This window comes from Emydura macquarii, unplaced genomic scaffold (genome assembly GCF_026122565.2).
Source record: "Emydura macquarii macquarii isolate MOO-44397 ecotype Brisbane River unplaced genomic scaffold, CSIRO-AGI_Emac_v2 contig_480, whole genome shotgun sequence".
NCBI lineage: Eukaryota > Metazoa > Chordata > Testudines > Chelidae > Emydura > Emydura macquarii.
Genome location: NW_027130617.1, coordinates 2,301,319 through 2,328,225, shown reverse-complemented (window position 1 = coordinate 2,328,225; position 26,907 = coordinate 2,301,319). Strand labels below are relative to the sequence as shown.

At 41.4% G+C, this 26,907-nt stretch overlaps 1 protein-coding gene across 1 annotated transcript in view; it reads right to left on the bottom strand.

The window, feature by feature from the left end:
• The window catches only part of CLCC1 (chloride channel CLIC like 1), a 29,916-nt gene extending 5,727 nt beyond the window's left edge, over nt 1-24,189 (bottom strand). Inside the window, 11 exon segments of the mRNA XM_067538323.1 lie at nt 1,505-1,798; nt 2,837-3,127; nt 4,006-4,152; nt 4,245-4,342; nt 6,191-6,284; nt 8,888-9,028; nt 11,103-11,324; nt 12,638-12,748; nt 20,025-20,135; nt 21,509-21,641; nt 23,895-24,189. Coding sequence (XP_067394424.1) covers nt 1,505-1,798; nt 2,837-3,127; nt 4,006-4,152; nt 4,245-4,342; nt 6,191-6,284; nt 8,888-9,028; nt 11,103-11,324; nt 12,638-12,748; nt 20,025-20,135; nt 21,509-21,640 — 1,641 coding nt within the window. The 5' untranslated portion in view covers nt 21,641; nt 23,895-24,189.
• Between the last annotated feature and the right edge of the window lie 2,718 nt (nt 24,190-26,907).

Sequence of the window (26,907 nt, the reverse complement as noted above, 5' to 3'; positions counted from 1 at the left end):
GATATTACTGTAATTGAAAGATTGTTGAAAAAATATTTTCAGGTTTTTACTGTCCCATTAAAGCCAATGGGATTTCAGTGTCCTGCTGTCCACTAGCCAGCTAGTATAGGTATGAGTTGGTCTGATCATTGGCATGTTTTTTGGCACAAGCATCTCCAACGCTCCCTGCAAATTTTGACTGTCCTCAAGTACAAAGTGCCACTTTCTGCAGAAATTCTATGATGTGGTCAAACCAGAGCTGCTGTGAAACTAAACCCATTTTCATTGTATTTTTAGTTATTTTTCTGAAGATATACTCTTGTTCACATTGACTGTCCATTAAAACATGTTGATTTGCAACTAAATATAGCCTTCTGCAAGATGTCCGTGTATCTATACACGATTAAGGAATGGTGTAGTTGAAATTACATTTATTCAGATTCTTAATTGTTACATTTTATTATGTTAAATGCATTAGTCTATTTTTTTAACTGGGTTCATGTTAAGCTTTGTGGATGGGGATTTAAATGCAGAAAAGCAGCATTTAAAAATTTTAACTAGAACTACCTTAAATATTCTAATATCCATCTACCATAAAAATACTAGGTAATTGCAGCTCACTGTGGCAAACACTTCCCTGAAATTGTGCTATAGAGTAAATTACATTTGAGCCTAAAACAAATAATGTGATACCAGCATTTCAGTGCTTACCCTGAACAGGTTATAAGAGATCCAAGTTTTACTTTAAAATTCTAGTCAAAACATTCTGGAACTTTAATTTTCAGGTTCTTTATTTTATCTCTAGCTTTAAAACAAAATCTAAAGATTAATTTAGGAGAGAGGGGGCTAAAAGAACGTGAACTGCAAGCTAAGTTTCACCTGTGTAAAAAATGTTTGTTTGTATTTATTCAGAGCAAGTTCTTGGCCATTTAACAGTTGCAGAAGCTGGATCTACAAATCTGTAATGATAATAGGGTCCACTATAAAAACATTGTGCTCTGAGACGCATCAGTACTCCCAGATATTATCACATGGAATTTAAAAATGCAGCCCCCTGAAGCAGGCATCTATGTATGACCCAGGAGTATTGGGCTCACATTAACCATATAGTTAGGCTTAGTAGGATTAGATTTTTTTAAAATCAGTACATGTCAATTTCACCACACACAAACTGATGTAAAATATTTTCATCCATAATTGAAATTTACACATAGGCAATGCTGCTTGAGAACCTGTATAAGGCTATTCATCTTGCATATTTTAACATATGTTGACTCTGTTTTAATAGTTATAAACTTTAACTTTTTAAATCTCAAGATGTCAAATAATTGTCTGACCTCCCCATAATTTTGCACAACTGTGAAAATTTAAACTGAAAAAAGTTTTAAAATAATATCTAAAGTTACTTACAAAAAAAACCCAAAAACCAAATTCTGCCAAGTCTACATCTAGTTTAGTGATTGTAAAAATATAAACACAGGAATAGCAAAGCACACACACATGAAAAAGTTTAAACAAAACTTACAATTGAGTTCAAAGATTCTTTAGTTTTCTCTGTGCCTGCCATTAATCCATGTGGACTGTCCTCCTTTCCCTTCTTTTTAATACCTGCTGTTGTATCAATTGAGTTTTGCTTATTTGTTTTCTCCTCTTTTGAGCTACAGTTTGCTTCAGTTTTACAATTCTTTTCAGAATTTTGTGCAACTCTAAGCATGCACGTTTTCTGCTCTTTAGGTGCAGTCTCTCCATCAAGGTTTTGATCAGCATTGGTTTTCATTCTACAAATAGTTTGATCTTGAGACACAGGATGCAATCTACACTGTAAAATAGATAATAATATGCACCATTAATTGTCTGAATACAGATTAACTGATTTAACATGGGTGAGCAGGCTAAGACCTGCTGTTATTTTATCCAAGTGGTCTAAGTTATCAGACTGAGAAGCAAGGCTCTCAAAACCTAAGAAGAATTTCGTAATTTGCATTTTTTGAAGAGTGTGAATAAAGTGTCTTAATTACAAGAAACATACATAAACTGAATTGGTTTCATGTACAAAACACATTACTACATTTCAGTACAGTAGAACCTCAGAGTTACGAACTGACCAGTCAACCACACACCTCAAGTACATAATCAGGCAGCCGCGCGGGGGGGGGAAAAGCAAATACAGTACTGTACTGTGTTAAATATAAACTTCTAAAATAAAGGGAAAGCAACATTTTCCTTCTGCATAGTAGTTTTTCAAAGCTGTATTAGGTTAATGTGCCGTTGTAAACTTTTGAAAGAACCCTAACTTTTTGTTCAGAGTTACGAACAACCTCAATTCCCAAAGTGTTCGTAACTCTGAGGTTCTACTGTATAATAAATATGACCTACAATTACAGATTGTTCTACGTTCTTTTTTCCAGTTCTTTTAGTGGGAAATCCTCATTCAGAGGGTGATTTGGAAATGAGGTCAGAAACCACATATGAAGAGTTACTTAGATTTATAGATATGAAATCTTGTTAAGGTTTCAACATTTAAGCCGCTTCAGCTTGCTATCATTAAATGAAGCTAATAGTGCATGATATTTATTCTCTCAGAATACTATATATTGCCTGAAATATTAATCTACACATTGCCCTTTCATATAAGAATTCATTCTCTCTGGACATTTGTAGGGGAACTGAATTAAGCTGGTTTTTCAGATGGCCAGATAACTGCTCTAGAGAGAGCACTTAAGCTACACCATGTTTTTAAATATGAAAATTATAAAAACCATCTCTACAGTTGAGTTTAACAGTGAAAACTAAATTATTCTAGGCTTAGTTTGAATGGCTATTAAAATGCACAATCGTAACGTACACTGCATGCTACCTTGTGATGCTCTTCTCTTTGTGTGTCTGGTGTATCACCTGCCAGCAGATATTCAGGGCTTCTGTTGGCAGTTTGAAGTCTCATGTGATCATCTCTCTCTCTTGGAGCATCTCCTCTGTCATAGGGTCCTCTATTGAGGAGAGGAACATTCCCATCTGAATTACTTGTACTATAATTTATTTGCTTCCATTGCGGTCTGTCACTTGGAGGAAGTGAAGGAGGTGGTTCCGTCTTGGGACTGGTTAAATGTCTTAATGTAGCAACTGATCCTCCTGCAACATAGCAGAAACCCTAAAGAAAAGTATTAGGCAAATCCTTAAGTATTAGGCATTCACTTTGGCAGCTTGCAGAGTTTTCTTCAGAGATATGTTTACATCTCTACCTTTCCACACAACAGTGTTTAAAGGGAAAATTTCAGTATATGATTTACCATTTTCTCAAGAGCTTTCCTACCTCAAGAAAGTTATTCTTAAGTTGACAAAGTGGGTTTTTAAAAAGTACACAATTTCATTACTTCAGAATAGGGTTTAGGAAAAATGTTACCAACTTTTGTTACAACCCCTAAGATTACTGTTTTGAAAAAAATCTTTTCAGGTTTTTACTGTCCCATTAAAATCAAGGGGATTTCACAGTGGCTGGCTCTCCACTAGCCAGATAATAGAGGTATGAGCTGGTGTTAGCATAGACATGTTTTTTGGTGCAATCTTCTTCAACACTCCCTGCTAATTCTAACTCAATCCTCTCAAGTACAAAGTGCCACTTTCTGCAGAAATTCTATGATGTGGTCAAACTAGAGTTGGTGTGAAACTTATACCCACTTTCATTTATCTTGGAGGTTGCGATTTTATACCAGTTAAGAAACAATCTTTAAAAATATAACCCCTTCTTCTGGTCTTTTATAGTTCACAAATCTTTAATATGGAGAAAAATCCACATGAGCATGTTTTAAGCCAGGAGATCAACAAATAACCTTATTTTTTCAGGGATTTATCCTAGAAATAAAATGTTACTGAACTGTTATTCAGATCTATATATACTAATACGTCTAAAATTTTAGATCAGGTTTTCGGGTTTTTTTTAAAGTAATTGTGTGTGTCATTGAGTTTTACATACTTGAACTATTCATTTTGTTTTAGGTTTCACTAATGTGATCAAGAACATATACTAACCAGAATAGCCACGACTATGATGATTAACACTGGAATCTGTAGCATCACTGGTATCTCCTCCATAAGGGCTTTAATAAATTCACCAATTCCTTGCCCTATATGCTTCAATGGTTCTGTTACAAAATTGCTAAATGTAACAGCCAATGCCTAAAATAAGAAATAGTAACAAGATATGAGGATGATTCTTCCTCAGTTTCCAAATACAAAATAGAAGGGTGAATAGTTTCTTTAGAGTATACCTTTGTTGGGGGGACCAGCCAAATGGGATTTACTAGTAGTGTTTCATAGTACTTCTTACAAGGATCACCCCGGAATGTCCAGGAACTACTAAACCATTCTACAGTTAAAAGAAAGCAAAAGTAACACAAATATATAAAAACTGGCTAACATTTTAAAATGATATAATTAAGCATTAAGTTGCATTTACATTTTATAGCCAATAGTTAGTTAACTTTAAACCTTCCCCTAGAAAAATTAACTGAAATTTTAATGCCTGGTTTCAACTCAGAAGTTAATTATATTTTAAATATATCATCAATCTCATTGGAAATAAAAGTTATCCAAGCACAGAAGAGAGCCGGGAAATGAAAACTTAACATTAAATCTTTCCTAGCACTCTTTCGTTCTTGGAAAACTGACAGAGCTTTGATTGCTCTCTGCAGTCCTGTTTAAGAGGACTACATTAACACAAACTTAGGTACCTTTTAGTTTGCGCCAGCTGTCTCCACGCAGGGCAGTTAGTGCATAACACTTTGGTATGCTCTAAATTCAAACCCTCATAGTCTGTACTGTAGCACAGTGTAGACACAGCCTTAGTCTCTCTATTAGCTTTCTGCATGCTTTTCAGGTGCAATTCCAGGGGTTGTTGATAATCTTTTATACTTTAAATGATCTGCAACCCAACTTTCTGAGAGAGCCTTTCACTTTCACTCCACAATGACAATTCAGATCTGTTAGAGGCTCTTGATGCTAGTTACTGAACTCCCCAGAACTAGTGGCCAGGCTTTGGAGTGCATTTTTCCCTCCTTAATAATCCATCACTGCCATGCCTTACGACAGGGATGTCAAACTCGCTGATGGTGACGGGCCAAATTCTAATAAACTGCACTTCACAGGGGCCATGCAATACCCTCCGCCGAAAAATTCGGGCCATCTTCCCCTTTTCGGCAGCACGGCATCAGCCCTTTTTGGCAGTGGGATTTTGCAGGGGACCGTGTTGCCGGACTGAGTGCATTGCTGCTTTAAGATATTTCTCTGCGTCTGGCATCGATGCTTTAAAACATTTCACGGACTCTTAAACCGGCAATGCCGTAGGCAGAGAAATCTCTTAAAGCGGCAATGCCCTCACTTTGGGCGGTAGCACATCTCAAAAAAACAGGCCAGACGCGGGCCGGATGTTTGACACCCCTGCCTTACGAGCTTCAGAACTGGATGGACACAGTTTTATTCCTAACAAAAAGACAACATGGTTGCGAACATTTCTGTAGGCAGCAAAAGTAATTCATTCATGCTATCCATCCTGGATGGTTTTACAAAACTGTATGGAGTATTTTTAAACTTGTAAGGTTTCTAGCTGCTATGGCAACAGGTGTGCTATACAATTAAGATAAATAAGCTCAGCCATTTACTATATATAGTAATTGGATGTGTTCTGCAAAAATATCTAGTTGAAGTTTGAAATAAAGAGAACATTTTTGTATGATTTTATTTGTGTTGGTGAGTTACTGCATGTATTCACATAGAGTGAAATAACTAGATGATAGGAAAGTGGAATTCAAGACGAGGATTTTCCTTTTCTTAGTTTAAGATACTATGTGTACTGAACTGTAATGGACAGCTATGGAATATTCCTGGGATAAGGAGACATTTCAGATACAGATTCTACTAGCCAGTGCAAGAAGAGGTTTAAACCCAGGATTAAGTGACATACCATAGAACAGCTTCTATAATAAGCCTGTATCTAATAATTTTAAAGACCAAATACAGTAGCATGCTAATTATGTGTTACATAAAGCGGTAGTTGGCTCACTGTTATATGATGATAAATTTCAATGCAAGGTAAGTTTTTTAAAAAAAAAAACTTGGGTGATGTCAGTACTGGCTTGTGTCTCATTTTATCACTGTTTGCCAATTTTTTCTTTAGATAAAAACTATTTGAAAGTAAACATAACTACAAACACCTCACCATAAAGACTCTCACTCCAGTCGACCTTCTCAGCACATACTTTGTCATAATTTCCCATTTTGGCCACTTCAGCTTGATGTTTTGCAAAGGCTGTCTGCAACAAAACCAGAATTAACCTTTGTAAGAGCTGTTTACGCTGAATAAAATACTACGTTACACTTTCGGCTATCAACCAAAAGGTGGTCTAAAATGCATTAAAATAAAAATCTGCAAAAGCAAAACACCACAGCAAACCAAATTCAGTCAAAGCTTATGATCCTTGAAGAGGGAGAATAATAATTATTTTTAGCTAGACACTGTGACTGATTCCTTCACAATAAGGAAGTGTTATTTCTGAAGTTGGGCCAAACCTTCACCACACACACCAATATTACTGGATTAAAAGGCAGGTACAGAAAGTCAACTGAAAAAACAAGAACTTCCTACCATTTTCAGACACAAAACATGCACCTTTCTATTGTGTCCTGATCAGGTTTGTTTATTATTTTCAAATTTTAGATGTTAACAATGCTCATGCAATTATAGTTAGTTATATTAAAAGAACTGAAACTCTGAAAGAAAGCCTTCACAAGCTATTACACAAAGCAATGGGTTACCATACTGGGATTGCAACACCAACATTGGTGAAACTCTATTTTGGGGTTTCTGGAGTGTTTTGCAGAATGTAAGCTTCCATTAAAAAGTTTCTAACTCCTCTGGCTGCAAATAGATCCTTCTGATTGTAAATAACTTTAAGCTGAATGCAAGTTCCTATTTGTGATTATATGACCATGAATTTTACAAAAATATTTTGTATTACAACATGGGGGAGAGGGTAGTTAAGACAGCACAAAGGATTTTGAGATAATAGTATCACAGAAGAAAAGTAAGTTGCAGAAGAAAAAAGGTTGAGAACCCATGTTCTACAACATCTCGCTACACATGATAAAACAAGTTATTAAGATCCCAATTGTAACCGACATGCAATACTGTTATAGCAGAAAGATTTGTCAATGCATGCAGCATTCAGTAGGCTCAGATCAAAATAAGCAGCATCCTAATTGAGGGAGCTATTTGACATATCTTCAGAAAGACACTATGCCAACAATATTTCTGGACTAACGTGTGCTGAAAATTAGCGCAAATGTGATCATCTCAGTTTTAATCTGCCACAATCCATATGAAATATTTCAATAAACATAGTTGATTTTGACATCTATCCTTCGCTGCTACATGTGATCATATGTAAGATTTTCAAAGTGTTATGGTTATTACCTATTTGAAATAATGGATACAGTGCATAATTTAGTTTAAGAGATCAGCAAAAGATTACTGAACACTGGTAGGACGTCAAGTGTATTTTCAATGTAGAATTAAACAAGAACTAAATAATAATAGTATTACCCATTAAGTATTGGGCACTATTGGGGAGTAAAAAAAAAAAAAATATTTTCTCATCATTTCCACTCTCCTTTGGATCTGTGGAAAGCCCCTCTATTAGCCAATTACCTGCAGCATAGATTACACAGAAAATATGGACACCTGTAACGCACATGAAAGAGTCTGTAGTAAGCAGAGTTACCTTATTCATTTAGTGTGCTTTTCAAAGTATCCTTATAGCAATTTTATTCTTTTAATAGGTCAACTTAAATGGACAAAAAGTTTATTTTCTTAACAGTCTTCAGTTCACAGAGCTTCATTACATTTTTTTCTTAACTCTAGATTGGTGCAAAGAATTAGGCATACGGTTTTAATAGACATACAGTCTTAACTGCCCTGCCAATTTTGTTGGTCTTACAACGTATTTCTCAATTTTTAAAATCTTTTTCTCCTCTTTTGCAAAAGAGCCACACAAAATCCCAGAGAAGTTAACTATACAGGGAAACACCAAAACTGACTATGCATAAAGTGAACAAGCTGTACAATGGGAGAATTTCCCTCCCTCTCAAATCTCTATTATAATAAATGTAGATGTAATAAGTAAACAGTAGGTGATAATCTTTTAAATAAAGTGTCATTTTAAAATTGATGGGGTTCCTTTTAAACATGTATCTACATGAGACTCTTCTTGACCAAAGATGCCAAAGCACAGCAGAGAGCTGACCATTTTGTTTTAAATTTGACCAAGCAATAAACTAAACTCTCAATCTCAAATTAAGGATCAAAGCCTCATACCTGGGCAAAGCCAAAGTAAATGTGCTTTGTACAGGGATTTTTAGGTAGGAGCTGAAGGGATAAAATCTGTTCCCTAATACAACCAAAGCCAAGGTACAATCAGCTGCTCTATGACCGTTACTGAAACGCTGGATTGTAGTAGCAGCTGCTGTAGAGTACGCACCCAATACAAAAGGTTTTACAAAAAAAAAAAAAAAGGTTTTAGCCAATGAATCAATGTAATGCTCAAATCAATTAGCCATTTCCTAAAACCCTTCCACCATGCTGCTTTGGAGAGTCGCACACGATGTTCATGTCCTCTGTAGTGGAATTATGATTGTTCCACTACCTTTTGAACTCTGCGCTCCACTGCAGCAAAGGGAAGCAGGAATTTTAATCTAAACCTAATAATTTGTATAATCTGAAGTCTCCACCATAGTATTCATTTTGGCAATCAATAATTGTATTTTATAATGTAAAAAAAACAATCCCCAAACTCCATGGATTATCATGGTTTAAAAGTTTGCTATTACATAACAGAGCCTGGATTTCTAATTAATTTACCTTATATAAGAATATCCAGTTCCATCCAAAACTGATGACAAAACTGATGAATAAAATGCGTTTTAGCTGAGTAAACCAATCAATGTGTGTCCATAGCTCAGTAGCTACAATTATTGCAATGCACACCAAACACAAGAGTACCTGAAAACAAAATGAGGGGGGGAAAGTCATGAATCAGATTTGGAGGTTTTCAAACCTATTGCCAGTAAAAGTGAGAGAATTACAAACGTTTCACTTTTTCAGCTTCATTTACCAAACTAGCTTCAAGACTCATCTTGGTAAGTTTATGGAGGGGATGGTCTAATGGGAATGCCTACACTGGCATGTTGCTAATTTGCAACTGCTAGCAGCAAATATCTCTAACAGACTGGTCATGGGACATTAGATGGGGAGGGCTCTGACTACAGAGAATTCTTTCCTGGGTGTCTGGCTGGAGGGTTTTGTCCACATGCTCAGGGTCTAACTGATCACCATATTTGGTGTCCGGAAGGAATTTTCCCCCATGTCAGATTGGCAGAGAGCCGGGGATTTTTTACCTTCCTCTGGGGCACAAGTCACTTGCAGGTTTAAACTAGTGTGAATGGCAGAGTCTCCTGAAGTCTTTAAATCATGGATTTGAGGATCTCAGTAACTCAGCCAGAGGTTATGGGTCTTCTACAGGAGTGGGTGGGTGAGGTTTTGGAGCTGGAAATGTGCAGGTCAGACTAGATGATCATGATTTGACCTTAAAGACTGCACATCTATGAGTTAAAAAAAAAAAAGAAAAAGGCTGAGCAGATGAGCACTTTGAAAAGTCAGGTCTCACAGGAGATGATACGAGCTTTCAGATATGGATGTGGAATTTGCGAAAAAGAAACTGCTGGATCTGGATGCTATTATATTTTAAAAGGGAAAGTGATGAGATGATGACAAGAATGAATGAGAAAAAGAAAGAAAGAGGCACCGAGAAAAATGGACAGATGCTTTGTGGGACTGAACAAAGAGGAAGGAACGTCAGAAGGAACAGAAACCTTGAGAAATAAGGGAACAGCTTAAATTCCTCCCAAATAAATTCATGTTACAAGATTGTTGCCTCTTTTTCAGAGCACATCCTCTGCACTGTGAGGGAATTTCCCCCCCCCCGATTTTAATGGTCATTCCCATCACACCTTCACAACAACTTCTGTATGGGCACAAAATGTCCCATTATTTTCAATTAAACTTAACATTTTCAATATGATAGCGTTGTTACAATGGCAAAGTACAAGATTTAACAAAATCAGGGCTGGAGCAACAAAATATCTGGTGATTATAAACAGAGAATCACCACTCCAGCATCCGCTGCAGGGCAGTGAGGCAAAATTATTCTGTCAGGGGTTTAAGCAGAACAAGACTCCTCTATGGGACTCTGCATAAGAGAAGGAAAGAGAGGAAGCATAGGAAAAGACCATTGAAGAGGGACATTAAAGCACCACTGGGGATATGATGAATGGAATAAAGAATAATTAACGATCTAATAGATGGATTTTTATTTTGAATCAAGTTCACAGGCACATTTTGAATTATAAAGAGCATTCAACTTACGATTTGATGAATCACCACAGACCTTCAGTGGAATTATACCTCTCAATTAATGATTGTCTCAAAATCTACATTTTAAAATTTCATATATGATTAAATCCAAAGCCATAGAACTACCAACAGCTTCAATATTTAAACTAATCTTTCTCCTCTCTAACCATGAGCAAGAACATTATACAGGATCAACCCCCAAGGGTTGCATCAACAGAGACCAAACTACTGACCCCTAAAAGGAGTCTCAGAAACCCTTTAGCTTGAGATCCAATATCTGGACCTGGAGACAGACCTGGAAATTTAGGACTAGGAAAGATGCACAACTCAATGGGCTACTCCACTGAGAGACTCAAAAGGTGGAGTGGAAAGAGAAATCACTGTGAAGCCAAGTGATAATTTCAAGCAGAAAAAAATTAAGAAAAAAGTAGGAGAAAAGCCAAGTTAAAAATCCCTAGTTTGGGCAGATAGGTCATCTTCACCTGATGGGATGGAAGATGTGAGGAATCCTCAGTCAGCACTTTATGAGGGGAAGAGCAGCCTAAGTTTAATTTATTTTGATCTCCATCTACTGGTAGAAGGATATAATACTCGGTGACTGGGCTGACCCATTAAAGAACACGAGAATACAATAAAACAACACAGAGAATCCCTTATTTCTTACCATAAACACATTATATGGATCAATTCCAAAAGTGTCCTCAAACCTCCATTTCCAACCTTCATAATCATGATGTTTAAAATTAATCAGAATATCACTAAGTGCATCATCTAAACTGCTTGATTTCCAGCCCTCTTCCTTGAGAAATTTGTTGATCTCTGAAAGAGTCTGACTTGTAAGGATGATCTCAGCATCATAATGAACATCACCAATGTTCTCATCAGGCTACATGAAAGCAATGCAAAACAATGGTTAAATAGTCTACCTGGAATAGGAAATCTATCAAAAAGAAATAAAAATATGAAAAATTACATGAACTTTCCTCAAACCTGCAGTGTATCTGATCTTTGCAGAGACCCATATTCTCATGTGGGTCCTAAGGATGAGTCCTAATAATATATGGTCATAAGCATCTTTCTCTATGGGTCAGACTGCAAGACCAGACACACATTTGGTATCTGAGGTTTCTATAGCCTTTTGTTCACTCTACTGCACCAATGAAACTAAAAATTCACATACCTTTGATATATGCATTTTGAAATTTTATTAAAATATTTATGGAAAAAAAGTGGAACCTCTTATGTTAAATAATGTTATATTAGGATTTCAACACAGCTCTCCACTTGCAGGTATTAATGGCAAATCTATTCTCAAACAGACTGGAGAATTCAATTTGTAGCTGAAGGGATTTAGAGAGGGAAAAACTGCATTGTTCACTGGTGAATACTTCACTAAAAAAAGGCAGGAGCACTCACTGCTCCTTAAGAAATGTTATCATGTGCTTCTTTCTTGTAATGCTGTTAATTGATCATTGTTTTGCTTATATTTAAGAAAAAATTCTCTCTCTGCCTCAGAAAAGGAAAAAAGTTATATCCAAAGACATCAGAATCAAATCATCAGTAATCGAGTGATCTTGTTTTATGCAAAGTCCTGTACCCAGTTGAATTAATGACCAGGAATTGTCAAACGAGAAAGGCTGAACAGAACTTGTCTCTTAAAGTGCAGGTGGCAGGTGCATTGTCTCAGCAGCGGCTGCATCATATCAGTGGACTGATACATAAGTATTTTGAACTTCAATCATCTCCTTTGGAATACTTCATTAATTATGTGGTTCTTTTCTTCTCTATAGGGCAAATCTTGCTCACATCTCTGCAGGTGTAGATGGTCTTTGGAAGCAGAACTTGAGCATTTCAATAAACAAACAGGAGGGCAACACTTAGGAAGGCTGCATGGGGAGTGCAAAACTTCAGTGACTGTGCAGCCTAGCTTCATGTGGGCTCCCTCTGCCACTGTGGACAAATAGGGTAACGAGAGGGCTAAGGTTGCAGGTGCATTATTTTACTGTATGTATTTTAATCAGTTTAGCATAATTTAAGCTGTAAAATTTCTTTTCACTATGATTCCCTTTATCTTATTTATCTTAGCATGGAGCAACTGGAATACTTAAATCACTATGTTGTTTTAATTTGTAATAATGAAAAATATATAAAGTATCAGTTAAAAGTCTACCATGTTTTTATTAACATTTGAATACTCACAAGGCCAAGTCTTCCAGCTTCAATTAAAATCTTATTCAAGTATCTTTTTAAAACATAAATGCTACGGCTTTCACTTAATGTGGTCTTCTCTTTCTTCTCATAGTCTTCGATCTGGAACAATAAAGCAAATTCTAAGATACAACTTTCCACTAATGACACATTAATTTAAGCAAGGGATGAATACAGTTTCCACTGAATGAAACAAGTTCTTACAGGCCAGTATTAGCTTGTTGTAGCTACTGTATCTCATAAAATCATAGTTATGTACTTAAGAATAACAGTTTTCACACTACTTTCCACAGCACTTGTTTCAAAGTTATAAATGTTGTGGACTTTTAACCTTTTGATGATGTGGTCTGAATCCTAAATCAGTATATTCCTTGGACTAGAAAACAGTTACTTATCTTTGTAACTGTTGTTCTTTGAGATGTGTTGCTCATGTACAGTCCATTTTAAGTGTGTGCGTGGCCACATGCATAACTACCTGAATTTTTTTCCCTCAGGGAGTATCTTGAGGGCCGGCTCTGGCATCCCCTGGAGTCCCACACTCATGTCACTGTATATGAGGCGCCACTGGCCCTGTGACCCCTCAGTTCCTTTTTGCCGTCAACTCCAACAATGGAGGGCATGGAATGGACATGTGCAACACATCTCAAAGAACAACAGTTACAAAGGTAAGTAATCATTTTTTCTTCTTTGACTGCTTGCTCATGTAGATTTCATTTTATTTAACTCACAAGCAGTATCTTAGGAGGTAGGCTGGAGTTCACAGATGTGCCATCTGCAGTACTGCTCTCCCGAAGCTGGCGTCGTCTCGAGCTTGTTGGATGATGCTGTAGTGGGATATGAAGGTATGACTGAGGACCAGGTAGCAGCTTTATCAGTACTTGTGCCAGGAAGGCCGCCACCAAGGCTTGCACTCTGGTTGAATAGGCTGTGATGATCTCCAGAGGAGATAATTTGCCCACTCATAACAAAATCTGATGCAGGAGGAGATCCTTTGGGAGGAAAAGGGCAGTCCTCTCATCCTTTCCGCCACTGCGACAAAGAGTTGTGTGGTCTTACGAAAGGGTTTAGTCCTTTCAATGTAGAAGGCCAATGCCCTCCTAACATCAAGGGTGTGCCATTTACGCTCCTCATTAGAGCTGTGCGGCTTAGGAAAGAACACATGCAGGCATACATCCTAGTTGTTGTGAAACTGACACTACCTTGGGTAGGAAGGCCGGGTGTGGCTGCAGCTGGACTTTGTCCTTATAAACCTGTAAACAGCAGTTCCAAAGTGAGCACTCATCTCAGAAACTCATGCCGAGGTGATTTCTCCCAGGAAGGCCACTTTCCAGGAGAGGAACAATAACGGGCAGGTCACTAGGGGCTCAAAGGGTGGCCCATGAGCCTTTACAGAACTAGGTTCAGATCCAGGAGGATAGTGGGTCACGAACCTGAGGGTAAAGTCTCTCTAGGCTTTTAAGGAATCTGGCTGTCATGTAGTGGGGAAAATTTGACCTTCCCTGGGTTGGAGGGTGAAAGGCCGATATGGCTGCTAGGTGAACCTTTAATCGATGAAATTGCTAGGCCTTGCAGTTTAAGGTGCAACAAGTAGTCCACTATTGAGTGGATTGAAATCTGGAGAGGTGTAATCTTCTGGCTTGATGCCCACAAGGAAAATATTTTCCTTTTGGCCAGATATGACACTCTAGTGGAGGGCTTCCTGCTGCCCATCAGGACCTGATGGACCTGAGATGAACATGCCTGTTTGTCTGTGTTCAGCCACTCAGCCTCCACACCATCAAGTGCAAAGACACAAGGTTCGGGTGTAGGAGTTGGCCGTGGTTCTGCGATAGTAGGCTGGGCCAAAGGTGAAAGCTCCAGTGTAGGGGCAGTTTATATCTCCAGCAGTGTGCTGAACCAGTGCTGCCATGGCTATAAAGGAGTTACCAAGATTATGTCTGCCTTGTCTCTCTTAGTCCTCAATAGGACCTTGTGAATTAGCAGTACCGGCAGCAAGGCGTACATGAATGTCCTTACCCACGAAAGAAGAAAGGCATCAGACAGTGACCCTTTGTTGAGCCTGCAGATCAAGCAAAACTGATGGCATTTCTTGTTAAGGTTGAGAAGAAGTCTACTTGGGGAGATCCCCACATTTGGAAGATCATATCAGCCACCTGAGCGTGGAGTGAGCACTCATGGCAAAGTAGGAAGGACCTGCTAAGAAGGTTTGCCATGGTATTCCTGGTCCCTGGAAGATGAGATGCCATGATTTGAAACTTGTTCTGAATGGCGAGGTCCCATAAACGCATAGCTTCTTGACACAGGTTCAATGAGTGAGCTCCTTGCTGCCTGTTGATGTAGAACATCGCAACGGTATAGTCCATCAGAACTTGGACTACTCTGTCCGCCGCATAGGGGAGGAATACATGGCAGACTAGGCGTATTGCCTTGAGCTCCCAGACATTTCTGTGGAGGTTGCAGTCCACTTGTGACTAGGTTCCTTGGGTACTGAGATTGGTGCCGATGTGTGTGCCCCAACCCAGGTCTGAGGCATTGGACACCAGGGTAACTGAAGGGACCTCTTTGAAAGGCATACCCTGCATCGCTAACTCTGGGTTGGACCACCAGTTCGGGGATGATAATACGTGTGGGGATACTGTGACCACTCGGTCCAATTTGTGTCTGCTTGGGGTATACACCGAAGTTAGCCATGACTGCAGTGTCCTGAGCCTTAAGTGTGCATGGTACACCATGTACATGCAAGCCGCCATGTGACTGAGTAGGTTGAGGCAAGTGTGAGCCATTGTGAGGGGAGAAATGCGGGTGTGTCTGCTGAGATCCGACATGGCTAGGAACTGAGACTGTGGGAGGAAAGCTCTGACTTGGGTAGAGTCGAGAACCGTTACAGTGAACTCTATTCACTGAACAGGTGATAATGTTGATTTTTGTTTGTTTATCATTAGGCCCAGGCGGTGACAAGTGGCTCTTAACAGATTTAGGCTGTGCTAGACCTGAGACTGAGACTTGCCTTTGATTAGCCAGTCATCCAGGTAAAGGTAAATCTGTACTCTCTGGCATTTCAGGTATGTGGTCATCACCACCATACGTTTTGTAAATACCGTTGGGGCAGACAAGATGCTAAAGGGCAGCACTGTGAATTGAAAGTGGGAACGGCCCACCACGAACCTGAGAAATCTCTGGTCAGGGAAGATCAAGATGTGGAAATATGCATCTTTTAGGTCAAAGGTGGCATAACAGTCTCCTGGATCCAGTGAAGGGAGGACAGAAGCTAGGGAAACCATACGGAACTTCAGTCTCTTGAGATATTTGTTGAGACTCCGCAGATCTAGGATAGGTCTGAGACCCCCTTTTGCTTCGGAAATGAGGAAGTAATGGGAATAAAAACCTTTCCCTCGCATATCTGTAGGAACTTCCTCCACTGCTCCCACCCACAGAAGGGTTTCTACCTCCTGAACGAGGAGTTACTCGTGAGAGGGATCCCTGAAAAGGTACAGGGAAGGAAGGTGGTGGGGAGGGAGTGAGGAAAACTGTAGAGTACAGCCCACCGAAATGATACTGAAGTCCCAACAGTCCGACATAATTTGGGCCCATACCGGAAGAAGGGGGAAAGGCAATCCAGGAATAGATAAGAAGGTGGATCTTGGGAGGAGACTAGACTGACATCCTCGGGTGCACCCTCAGAATGGCTGTCGCTGATCACTGTGGTGTCACGAGGGCCCTGACTGAGAAGAGGAGGAAGCCAAGGCAGGCCAACGGTTTTCAAAACCTCTGTCCTTATCTCTTCTCCTACAGGGAGCGAAGCGAGGAGGGCCCTGGAACCTAGGCTACTGCTGTAGAGGGCAAAATTGCCTTCTTGATGTCTGTGGTTTATACCAGGCCACTGAATGTAGGGTGGCACTACAGTCTTTTAATCCACGGAGCCTGGCGAAAGTCTGGTCTGAGAAAAGTGCACTGCCATCAAAGGGAATATCTTGTATGGACTGTTGCACTTCCTGGGATAATCCAGACAACTGCAGCCACGAACACCTGTGCATGAACACAGCACAGATCATGGACTTTGCTGTCGAATCTGCCACGTCCAGTGCTGCCTGCAGAGCTGCCCAGGTCACCGTCTTTGCCACCATCTTAGTAAAGGGTAAGTCCTGCGTAAGTTCCTGAGGCAGTAGCTCTGTAAACCTTGTCAGAGAGTTCCAAGCATTATGATTATTCCTTCCCAGCAATGCCTGCTGATTGGCAATCCTAAATTGAAGGCTGGCTGGGGAACAAACTTTTCGATCAAATAAGTCCAGCTTCTTTGAGTCTTTATTTTTTGGGGTCGAACTCAGCTGACCCTGCCTATACCTCTCACTGGCGGCAGCCACCACAAGGGATCCCGAGGACGGATGTGTGAAGAGATACTCAAATTCCTTAAGCCAGGACATAGTATTTCTTTTCAGCCTCCTTCGATGTTGGTAGCAAAGAGGGATGGCGTTTGCCACTGGGCCCTGACCACCTTGAGCACCCCTTCGTGTACAGGAAGTGCAATCTGGGCGGGCGCCACAGCTGCCAGAACATCGAAGAGGTTGTCTGAGGTGTCCTTAAGTTCCTCTGCCTCTATGCCCAGGTTGGAGGCCCCACTCTTGAGGAGTTCTTGGTGGGCTTGGAAGTCGTTCAATGGAATTGAGGACTCTGTGTTGGCGATTGCCTCATCCAGGGATGAAGAGGAGGATGGCAGCACCAGGGGAGGAGTAGGGATCTCCTCTCGCATGAGGGCTGATGTGGTTGCCCACTCCTGAGGTTCAGTGCCCTGGTCCTATGCCAAATCCTGAGCCTCCTCCAGAGCCATTAGTACCGTCGAGTGTTTCCCCGATAAGCAATAGGAATAGGGACCTGATGCCATGGGAAACCCCCATGGGTTCCAGTATGGCCACTGAATAGGGCATTTTCCCTGGCACCAACCTGATACTGGAGGTTCTGCACAGAACTCGTGCGCCTTTGGGTGCTAGTGTTAGCTAGGCTGGGGGCTAGGCGCCCCTTCGGAGCGCAAGGAGGATTCTACCCATGGAGACCAAGGATGAGCTGACGGTCCTCAAGTTGGCTACAGTGCAGTACTGGCGAACGGTGCCGCAGGGAAGAAGACCAGTGCCGCAAACCCCGGGATTTGTGGTGCTCCAACAAATGCTGCTGTTGCAATAAATGGTGCAGTGCCGGGGAGAGAGATGCTGGAGATCAGTGCCAGGAGTCCTATACTGTATGCTGCATCACTGGGAACCGATGCTGGGAAGACAAGGACCAGTACCATGGAAACCATGATCAGTGCTGCTCAGATAGGGATGAGCATCTCGACGTGGAAGATTGAGAGAATGATCTTAGGGAGCAGTGCCATGAAAGCAGGGACCTCCTCCGCTCTGGAGAGTGAGATTGTGGCGATATGGAGTCATACCGGGGTTCAGATGAGCAATGTGACCGCTGTGGAGGGTCCATTGTAGGCTTCCCTTCTGGCATCGGCACCTTCCCTTTATCCAGTGCCAAGGGATGTCTAGGGGTCGGAGACAACAGTAGGGCCATTAGGTCCCTCACTGTTTGAAACGCCTCTGGCATCGATGGTATCACTAAATGGAGGGGCCCACTCCCGCTACCCGGAGTCGGGGAGGCTCCCTCAATGGACTCAGTGCTCTGAGGGAAGAACCCAGCTGTTGCTGCTCTGACAAGCTGCACACAGTCCCACTTTCTTGGTCATCTTAGGTGCCAAGGAGCAACCTCTATCTGCACGTTGTTTCTTCTGCTGCTTTTTCAGAAACAGGGAGAAGCAGCGCCAAGAAGAAACTGGCTCTGGCGTGCGCTCTGCACCGAAGCTGATGTGCTCAGCACCAAGTCGGCACAGGGGGGCTCTGAGGCTGGTCTCAGTGCCACCTCCATGAGCAGGGCTTTCAGTCAGCTTTCTCTATCTTTCTTAGTTCTTGGCCTGAAGCCCTTGCAAATTTTGCACTTGTCCTTCCTATGTGTTTCCCCCAGATGCTTTAAACAGCTGTTGCAGTGGTTGTTAAGCAGGAAGGACTGGATGCAGGTCTAATATGGTTTAAAACCCTGGGGAACGGGGCATGCCCCACTTCCAGGCGGAGGTTCCTAACAGGACTACTCAAACTAAACTAACAACTATATATAGATATACTCTAGTTGTTTTTCTACAAGTTAACAACTAAAACAATACTGAACACTTGCAACAGCAAGACAGAGAACCGTCACAGGCAGAAAAAAGGAACTGAGGGGGCGCAAAATGAGCATGGGGCTCCAGGAGGCACCAGAGCCGGCCCTACAGATGCTGCTGAGGGATAAAAATTCTGGTAGCCATGCACACGGATGCACACACACCTAAAATGGAATTGACATGAGAAAGCCCTTGAAGAAGAAACTAAAGATTTGTTCATCCCTCAATATTTTGAAGTTTAGATCAGAAGAAAATCTCTCAGTTTAGTTCTAAAAATCCGTTATGAATTGTAAAATTATATTTTATACATATTAAAAAAAGTGAGATCTTGAGCTGCATCTCAGCACAGAACTCTCAACCTGGGGTGAGATGGGCTGGGGAAGCGTTCATATGGCCAAGGCGGCTTTTAAGCCATATTTGCACTTCCTGATCCTGGACGCCTCTTGGGGATGGAGAGGCCCCCAGCACAAATAAGACAACTCTGGGAGCTAGCTCAAGTTACAGCAGTCTTCTGGGGCTGCCTTAAGGACTGGAATGTTACCTAGAATCTCCGCAAGGCTATGTGTTGTGCGGCCCCTGACAACTCGCTCACACCACTAGCCCTCCCCCCATTTTTCACATTACACAGAATGAGGAGAGTAAAGAGTTGGTCAATTTTCCTTGTTTCTAGTCAGTATAACTTCCTAGTTCCCATAACTAACATAATGCTCTAACAGTTTAGCTGCCAGCACTGAAGGGGAAGATCTAATTCCAGCCAAAAATCTATTCTCCCATCAAAGTTTAAAATTTCATGTACATACTTCTATTAGCATTATCAAGGGGTGTGTGTTCTGGGTTTTATTTTTGTTTTTTTAAATATGCCACCACACACAAAATATACATTTTAGGAGCTACCTTCCAGTCAATACCCCTCTAAAATAAGCTAGAAATACAGACAATACATGGATATCCACAGATTTAGCAGATTATAAATCGAATTAAAAGGCTAAAATATCAAGTATCACTGCACAAAAAATAAGTTGAATGGATTGTATCAGCAGCAGCAACAGAACCCTCAAAACAGACCAATCCTCTAATAATCCACCTGTTTCAAGCCCACATTTCTGATGATTACAGAAAAACATGTAAATGATAGAAAATACTTTAGATTTCTTGATAACGTTTTGAATGAATATAAAGCTATAAACAAACCTTCTGAATTAAGGATTCTAATTTCCCATGGCACTCTGATAACATTTCAGTGCTTGCCACGTTCACAACAGCATCTGGTACCTTCTTATTCTCAGTGTCATCATAATTTACCTGCAGAAATAGTAAAGAAAAAATTATTTAATTTATAGTTCTAGACAAGATTTTAGTTAATGCAGGTTAATGTTATCAAGTCATCTCATTCAAAGCAACAAAATGTAAAAGGAAAAGAAGCCTAACTGAAGAGCTGAAATCAACTGAATTTCAGTGTACACAGCCTTCCTAAAAATCCCCTTGAACAGCAGAGACACGCTGAAAAAAGAGTGTCTGGATGGGGTTTTAAACTAAACATTAGAGGTCCCAGGATAATCCTCTGTGATGTGTTCTGGCTCCCACTGAAGTCAAAAGTAAAACTCCCACTAACTAATACAAGCAGGAGCTCTGAATTTCCAACACTTGACACACTTTCCAATATTATTTCCATTAAAAGAAATTTTACTCTAAAAATTTAAAGGCAAAATGGAAAATGTCCCCAAGATGTATATTCAGAACTAATAGCATCCTTGATTAGATACCAATATTAGCTTACTTACAGAATTCATATAAATGTTTTCCATAGAATTCTGATTATGTTTGGGGAAGCTTCATGTTACAAAGTATATAATATAATTTTTCATGCTCAAAGAAATCACTTATTTTTCAGTTTAAAGTAGCAGCACAGCTTATGGCTGTTTAGTGTAAATCCAATTTCCTTGTTTGGAAACAGACATGCCCCCTCCAGTGGAAAAAACATATGGAGATCAGGAGGAGGAAAACTTTGCAGAGACTTGCTGAGATTATTTCATCACAAGTAACAGAGATGAAACAGCCAAGGTCATTTGGACCCACCAAAACCCAGAGATCCCTCTCCTCCCTGGCCCACTACAACTCTCCTGTTCCTGCCTGTAAACAAGGTTCCAATGAAGCATCTGCCTCAGACTGAATTTTTTGAAAAATGTCAACAATGTCCATCCATTTCTGAGAATGGGGCTAGGGAAAATATATATTGTTTTAGACATATTAAATCCTGGCATCCTGGTCTTTGAGATGCTCTAGTGACCCCATGCTCTGGAACAGGGACTTGAAATTTGTGTCAGGAATGTGCCTTTTGCTGTTCCCAGGAATATCCACCCAAATCTGGCCAAGTTATAAGACACTGAAAACAATCAGTTAGCACATGCTCAGCAGAGACTTGCTGGAGTTTTGAAGATAAATCCCCCAAAGATTACTTTCTCAGTGGACATGCTCCAGCCAGGACATTTGCAACTGTCAGCTGTTGCAGGCTGAGTCGGGCACCAGAACTGAGAGTAGGGGTTCTGTAGAAAAAACAGTATGTGATCATGTTCATGATCATAATGCATACTGGTAAGGGTGCCGAATTAATAATGTTCTTTTAACATAAATTGTTATGTGTAACATGAAGACACACAGACACTTTTTTTTTAAACCTTGTCAGGTCTTCTCATTGTTCCTGAAGCTGCATCATAATTGAGCATATCTGTGGGATCAATCCATTCATCATCTTGAATGTCACAACTTCCCATCAGAAGAGTTGCACACAGTACCAAGGGAATCAGCATCCTGAGTAGAACAAAAGAATCCACAAATTTAATTAAAACTGCAAACTGTGGTTAGAAGTTGAACAATGTTATGAGATGTCAACCTTCTCCCAAAGATGTTTATAAACTTGTCTCCTATAAAACGGATTAATCTTCCAGTTTGTCTAAATAACAACTGTTTTGGCCAAAAGAAAATTATTAATAATTTATACTGAGTACTCAACCATGTTAGCTCACCACACCATTCTAACAGGTAAGAATTACTGGCTAAGAACACAGAGATTAGCATGTGTTAGAGTCCAAAGTTGACAGATACTAGCAAACAGTGTTTAAAAAAAAAACAACCACATTTTACTTAATCTATGGAATACAAAACTCCCTTTGACTTCAAGGGAGCAGGATCAGGACCATTATCAGTATATGGATGAACACACAATAACTGAAAAAGGACTAAAATCTATTAAAAGTCCAGCCCAAAATATGAGTTTAGATCCAGATGTTTCCTCATTTATTAGAACATGGATTCAACTCTATCACTAAGTTTTGTCTGATCCTGCAAACTCCAACTCACACAAGTGAACTTCACTCACTTAAGCAGCTTTGTTTTCAATGAGCCTATTGATATGAATAAGGGTCTGCAGGATTGAATCCCAATTTTGCTTAGTTTTCCCCCTTAACTATATGGCATTGATTTTACTCATGTTCTTTCAATGATTATGACCTGGACATACGAAAAATCTATATTTTCCCCTTGCCAACTGTATGAATTTAACAAGATTCCTTTGGTTTTAAAGTAAAACTGTTTCATTCAAGGGAATGAAAAAGATCCAAATTTCATCATTTCCTTTTGTAAATATTAGTATTCCTAGTAATTTCAAATCCTAATAAATTGCACCTTGTATAGTATGTGTAACATACCATAAATTTTACATTCAACACATATAAAAAGGGAACAGGATACCCTATATAACCTCCTACATAAGAAAGCACCCTGAAGATTAAATGGATGTAGCCAATAAATGTTGCGTTATGCTCAAATCGTTACTTATTGAACAATGGCACACTATAGATCCCCCAATCCTGCAAGTGGATCCATTGGGCTCCCTATGCTTGGATAAAATTGCAGGATTGGAACAGCCATTTGCTAAAGTAAATTCTGTTAGCTCAACAATTGCTGTCAAGCAATACACTATCGAAAGGATGAAAATACCACAAATTGTATTGAACAGAAAAATACTAGAAAGTTTCGTAACTACACATTTTGAACAATACTCACATTTTCTGTTTTCCAAATTCTAACCATGTTAAGCATGTCAAAGTGAGAAATCAAGTAATGAGAGTTGTATTTGTATTTTCTAAACATACATGTGTAAAAGAACTGGTTATGGATAAATTATTGGTTTACTTCTATCCACATACTGTCTTTATATGCCAATTTCTAGCTGCATTTGCTACTAGTAATTAAGAAAACCTATTACTGAACAACAGACAAAGAACAAAACAGGAATGCCACTTATAACTCTTAACATTTGGAAGACAATAAAACCTCCCCATTATTCTTTGGCTGAAACCAGTCACATTCAGCAGTCAAGCTAACGCCTGGGACTTGAGTTTTGCTACAGCCAGCTAGTACCCTCTCATTCAGGCTACAAACTGTAACTGGTGTAACACCACTGCCCAGTTGCCTGCACTGCCACGCGGCTTCTCTCGCTGCTGCCAAAGGTCTGCCACTGAGGGGCACCATCAACGTGTCCCAGGGCACCGCACCTTCCCACAGCACCGGGGCCGGATGACGACACACACCCCAGCGCGGGGGCGGGGCGGAGCGCGCTACAGCAGGGCGTGCACAAGTCTCACTGAACTCGCACAGCGAACCGCTCCTCAGCCACGGAACTGCCCCCCCGCCCTCACCTCCCAGCCAGGGATTCCCTCACAACCCTCCCAGGGAGCCCCCACCTCCCCTCCCCCCAACCCAAGTCCCACAATCCTCAGTAAGGGACTGGAGCCGCCCTCTACTCCCCCCCGGCCCAGCCCAGCGCCATCCCCTCGACTCCCGCCCCCCACCCAAGGTGGGAGTCTCCCCCCGAATCCCACAACCCCCGCGAGGGAGCCCCAGCCCGGGAGCCGCCCTCCACAACCCCTTGCCAAGGAGCCAGCCCCCGACTCCCGCTCCCCTCCCCCAACGTGGGAGCCCCCCCCCCGCAAATACCCGCCGCGAGGGAGCCGCCCGCCCCCTGGGGATTGCGGGGTGCCCTCCCCGAGCGCCCCGACACACCTGCGCTCTCCCCTCGCTTCAACTCCGGCAGCCCCGCGCTAGGCCCGCGGCGACTACTACACTGCACTGCACTGCTCCGCTCCGTCCGAGCGAGCCCCTCCCGCTCCCAACCGCGTGAGCGAGCCGAGAGTGGCTGCGTCAGCAGCACCATCACCGAGCAGACGGGATCCCTTCCTTTCCCTTCCCTTCCCAATCCGTGCGCTCGGCGCTCCGCGGCTCCAAGCGGCGGGGCAGAAGCGACGCCGGCGGCGACGGAAACCCAACTATACAGAGCGTGCGTTGATAAGGAGCCGTCAGTTGAAGAAGGCGCGGACGGGCAGGCAATATAGGAGCGTGTCAGTGACTCGCCTCTGGCGCCGGTCTCCTTAACGCGCGAGGGCTGCGGCTCACAGAGCGGGAAGAAGGCGTCTGCGTAAAGCCATTGCGAAATTCAGTCACTCTCCGGAACCTCGGCGGCAGCGCCGAGTAGTTACGATAGGGCTGTAGCGCGTTATCTGAGCGCTTAGGTGTCGCCGTCCCGGACCGGCCGCCAGGTGTTAGGCGCTGTACAAACCGACCAAGGCGCTCCCACTCTGAGTGTCAGCCAGGAGACGGCAGGTGGCTATAGCCCTGGGGGGAGGGAGGGTGGAGTACAAGGAAGCGATGCGACCATACCAGGCGGCGTGATGAGAGGCAGTGATTTCCATTGCCCAGCTCTCAAAGCAATAGGTAGGTAGCGTGGGTACCGGCAGAGGGCGGGTCAAGCCCGCCCATCGGCAATGGCCGTTAGTTGCGAGGAGGCATTTGTGGACCTGGGCCAGAGCTGAACGCTAGAGACAACACATGGCAAAATAGGAATGGGCGTGATTTGAAGGTCATAGATAAAAGTCAGGGGACCCGATGCAGAGACTCACCGCACAGTAGAGTTTGAAGGAGGAGTTTGTATAAATCTCTAAATGCAGCGTGCATGTCACTCGTTAACACAGGCCTTTCCTGCATCGCTAACACCAAGCAAGCGAGGAACCCCAGGGCAGTGAGTGAAAGTGCAGGGCACAGAACAGCTAGATAGCAGCAGCAGCTGTAGTCAAAGCACAGCTGGCTATTCCCCCTTCGACTGCCACAGGCTGCATGAAAGTGGAGCACATTATCCCCTTCACTCCCTCTTTTGAGCACTGGGTGGAGGATGGGGGTGTTAATCTACTTTCTGATTCAGTTATGAAATCTGGAAGCTGGAAACAACTAATCTTGGATGGCTAGGAACACTAGTGATCTGGGTTCTAGTCAGAGCTGAACATAGATTGAAACAGGAGTTAAAGCTCTCATCCTACCACTTAAAGATGGGAAGCAGTACTTCTTAGCCAAAGCAGGGAGAAAACTGCAGGCAGTGTTGCCAGTTCTCTTGTTTTTATATTAAGTCTTGCAATATTTGGTGCTTTTGCAGGAGTCATGTTATTTCATAAGAATCTTATCTTCTGTTAGAAGAAAAGTTCCAGAGGGGTAGCTGTGTTAGTCTGTATATAGTAAAAACAACCAGAGTCTGGTAGTAGTTTAAAGACTAACAAATTTAATTTCTGCGGGCATAAGCTTTCGTGGGCTGTAACCCACTTCGTCAGATGTAAGGAATAGAAATCAGAGAGGAGGTATATATACATCTAAGGATAAGGAACAACAATGGGGAAGTTAGGTATGAGCAAAGTCCATTCAGTGAGAGTAGATGAGGTCTGTTCACAACCATTGATTAGGAGGTGAGAATATGTGAACAGTGACAATTACGTCTTGTAATGAGAACCATTCCAAGTCCCTATTTAGACCCAGTTTAATTGTGTCAAGTTTGCTGTAGCTGACTTGAAAGTTGCCATACTTCTACAAAAAAACTTCAAAAACAGACTTCAAAGAGAAACTGCAGAGCTGGAACTCATCTGCAAACTTGACACAAGTGCTGTATTAGTGCTGTAATCTTGAACAGGAGATTTCTCAACTGACCCTCAATATCTTGAACAATTTGAAGATTCTTATTCAAGGAACCTCCTTTCTTCAACTTTGTTCCAGCTGTAGGCAGAGCCTGTTCTCTTCCCTAATCCTGGCTGCTTGTCTATCTGCCCAACAGAAATACGGCATCAGACAAGCAGTATGCTGACCACAAACTATCAGTTTACTGTCAGGCACACTGTAAAGGTGGTTAGCGGGCTGGGTGAGCAGATGGATATGATCTTCCCTTCCTTGCTTTAGACATTTGATTTTAAAAATAACATTAACTACATCTTTATGCTATTAACAGTTTAAAAGATTCAAGGAAATGTTAGAGAACATACTTTTTGCTAAATCAGGTTAGACCACTGCTCTATATACTTAGAGGAAAGCTAATCCACCACCACCATTATACACCCTACGAATTATTTAATCCTGTATATGTATTATAGACTCTGTGTGTGTGTGTGCGCGCGCGCGCAGTATACTTTGAAATTGTGTGCAGATTTTATTTCTTATAAAAGGTGCTGATTGACAGTAATGGGTCAGCAGAACTTCAACTTTCATATAACACCCACAGCAGAGGAAGCTGCAGTAGCAAGGAACTGCTTGCAACCACAAACTGCTTGCAACTTGTCTCAATCCTGACCTGAAAATACCATTTGCCTTTCTGCTAAAACTAACAGCAAGAATGCCAATTATAGTGGTTTGCAGTATAACTACTGGCAGCTGGACTGAAAGTAGACTAATTTCACAAAGGCTCCTGAACAAACAGCTGAATGTTTCTACCATCTAAAATCAGAAGAGATGAAAGATTGTGTAGCTAGTCCTTGAGTGATCTAGTCCTCTCCCCCACACCTTCCTACCTACTGTGACATGTTATTCTGCAGGTTTCTGTATGGTTTATCTTGCATCAGAATAATTGACTAGAATGTTTTATTTTTTCTAATAATTAGGCTAGCACTTTAATAGTAGCTTATGACAAAACTACTTGTCTATTTTCTCAAATATTTTATTGTGATTTAGGCATGCTCTGATCCTTAAACCCTTACTGGTAAAATAAAAT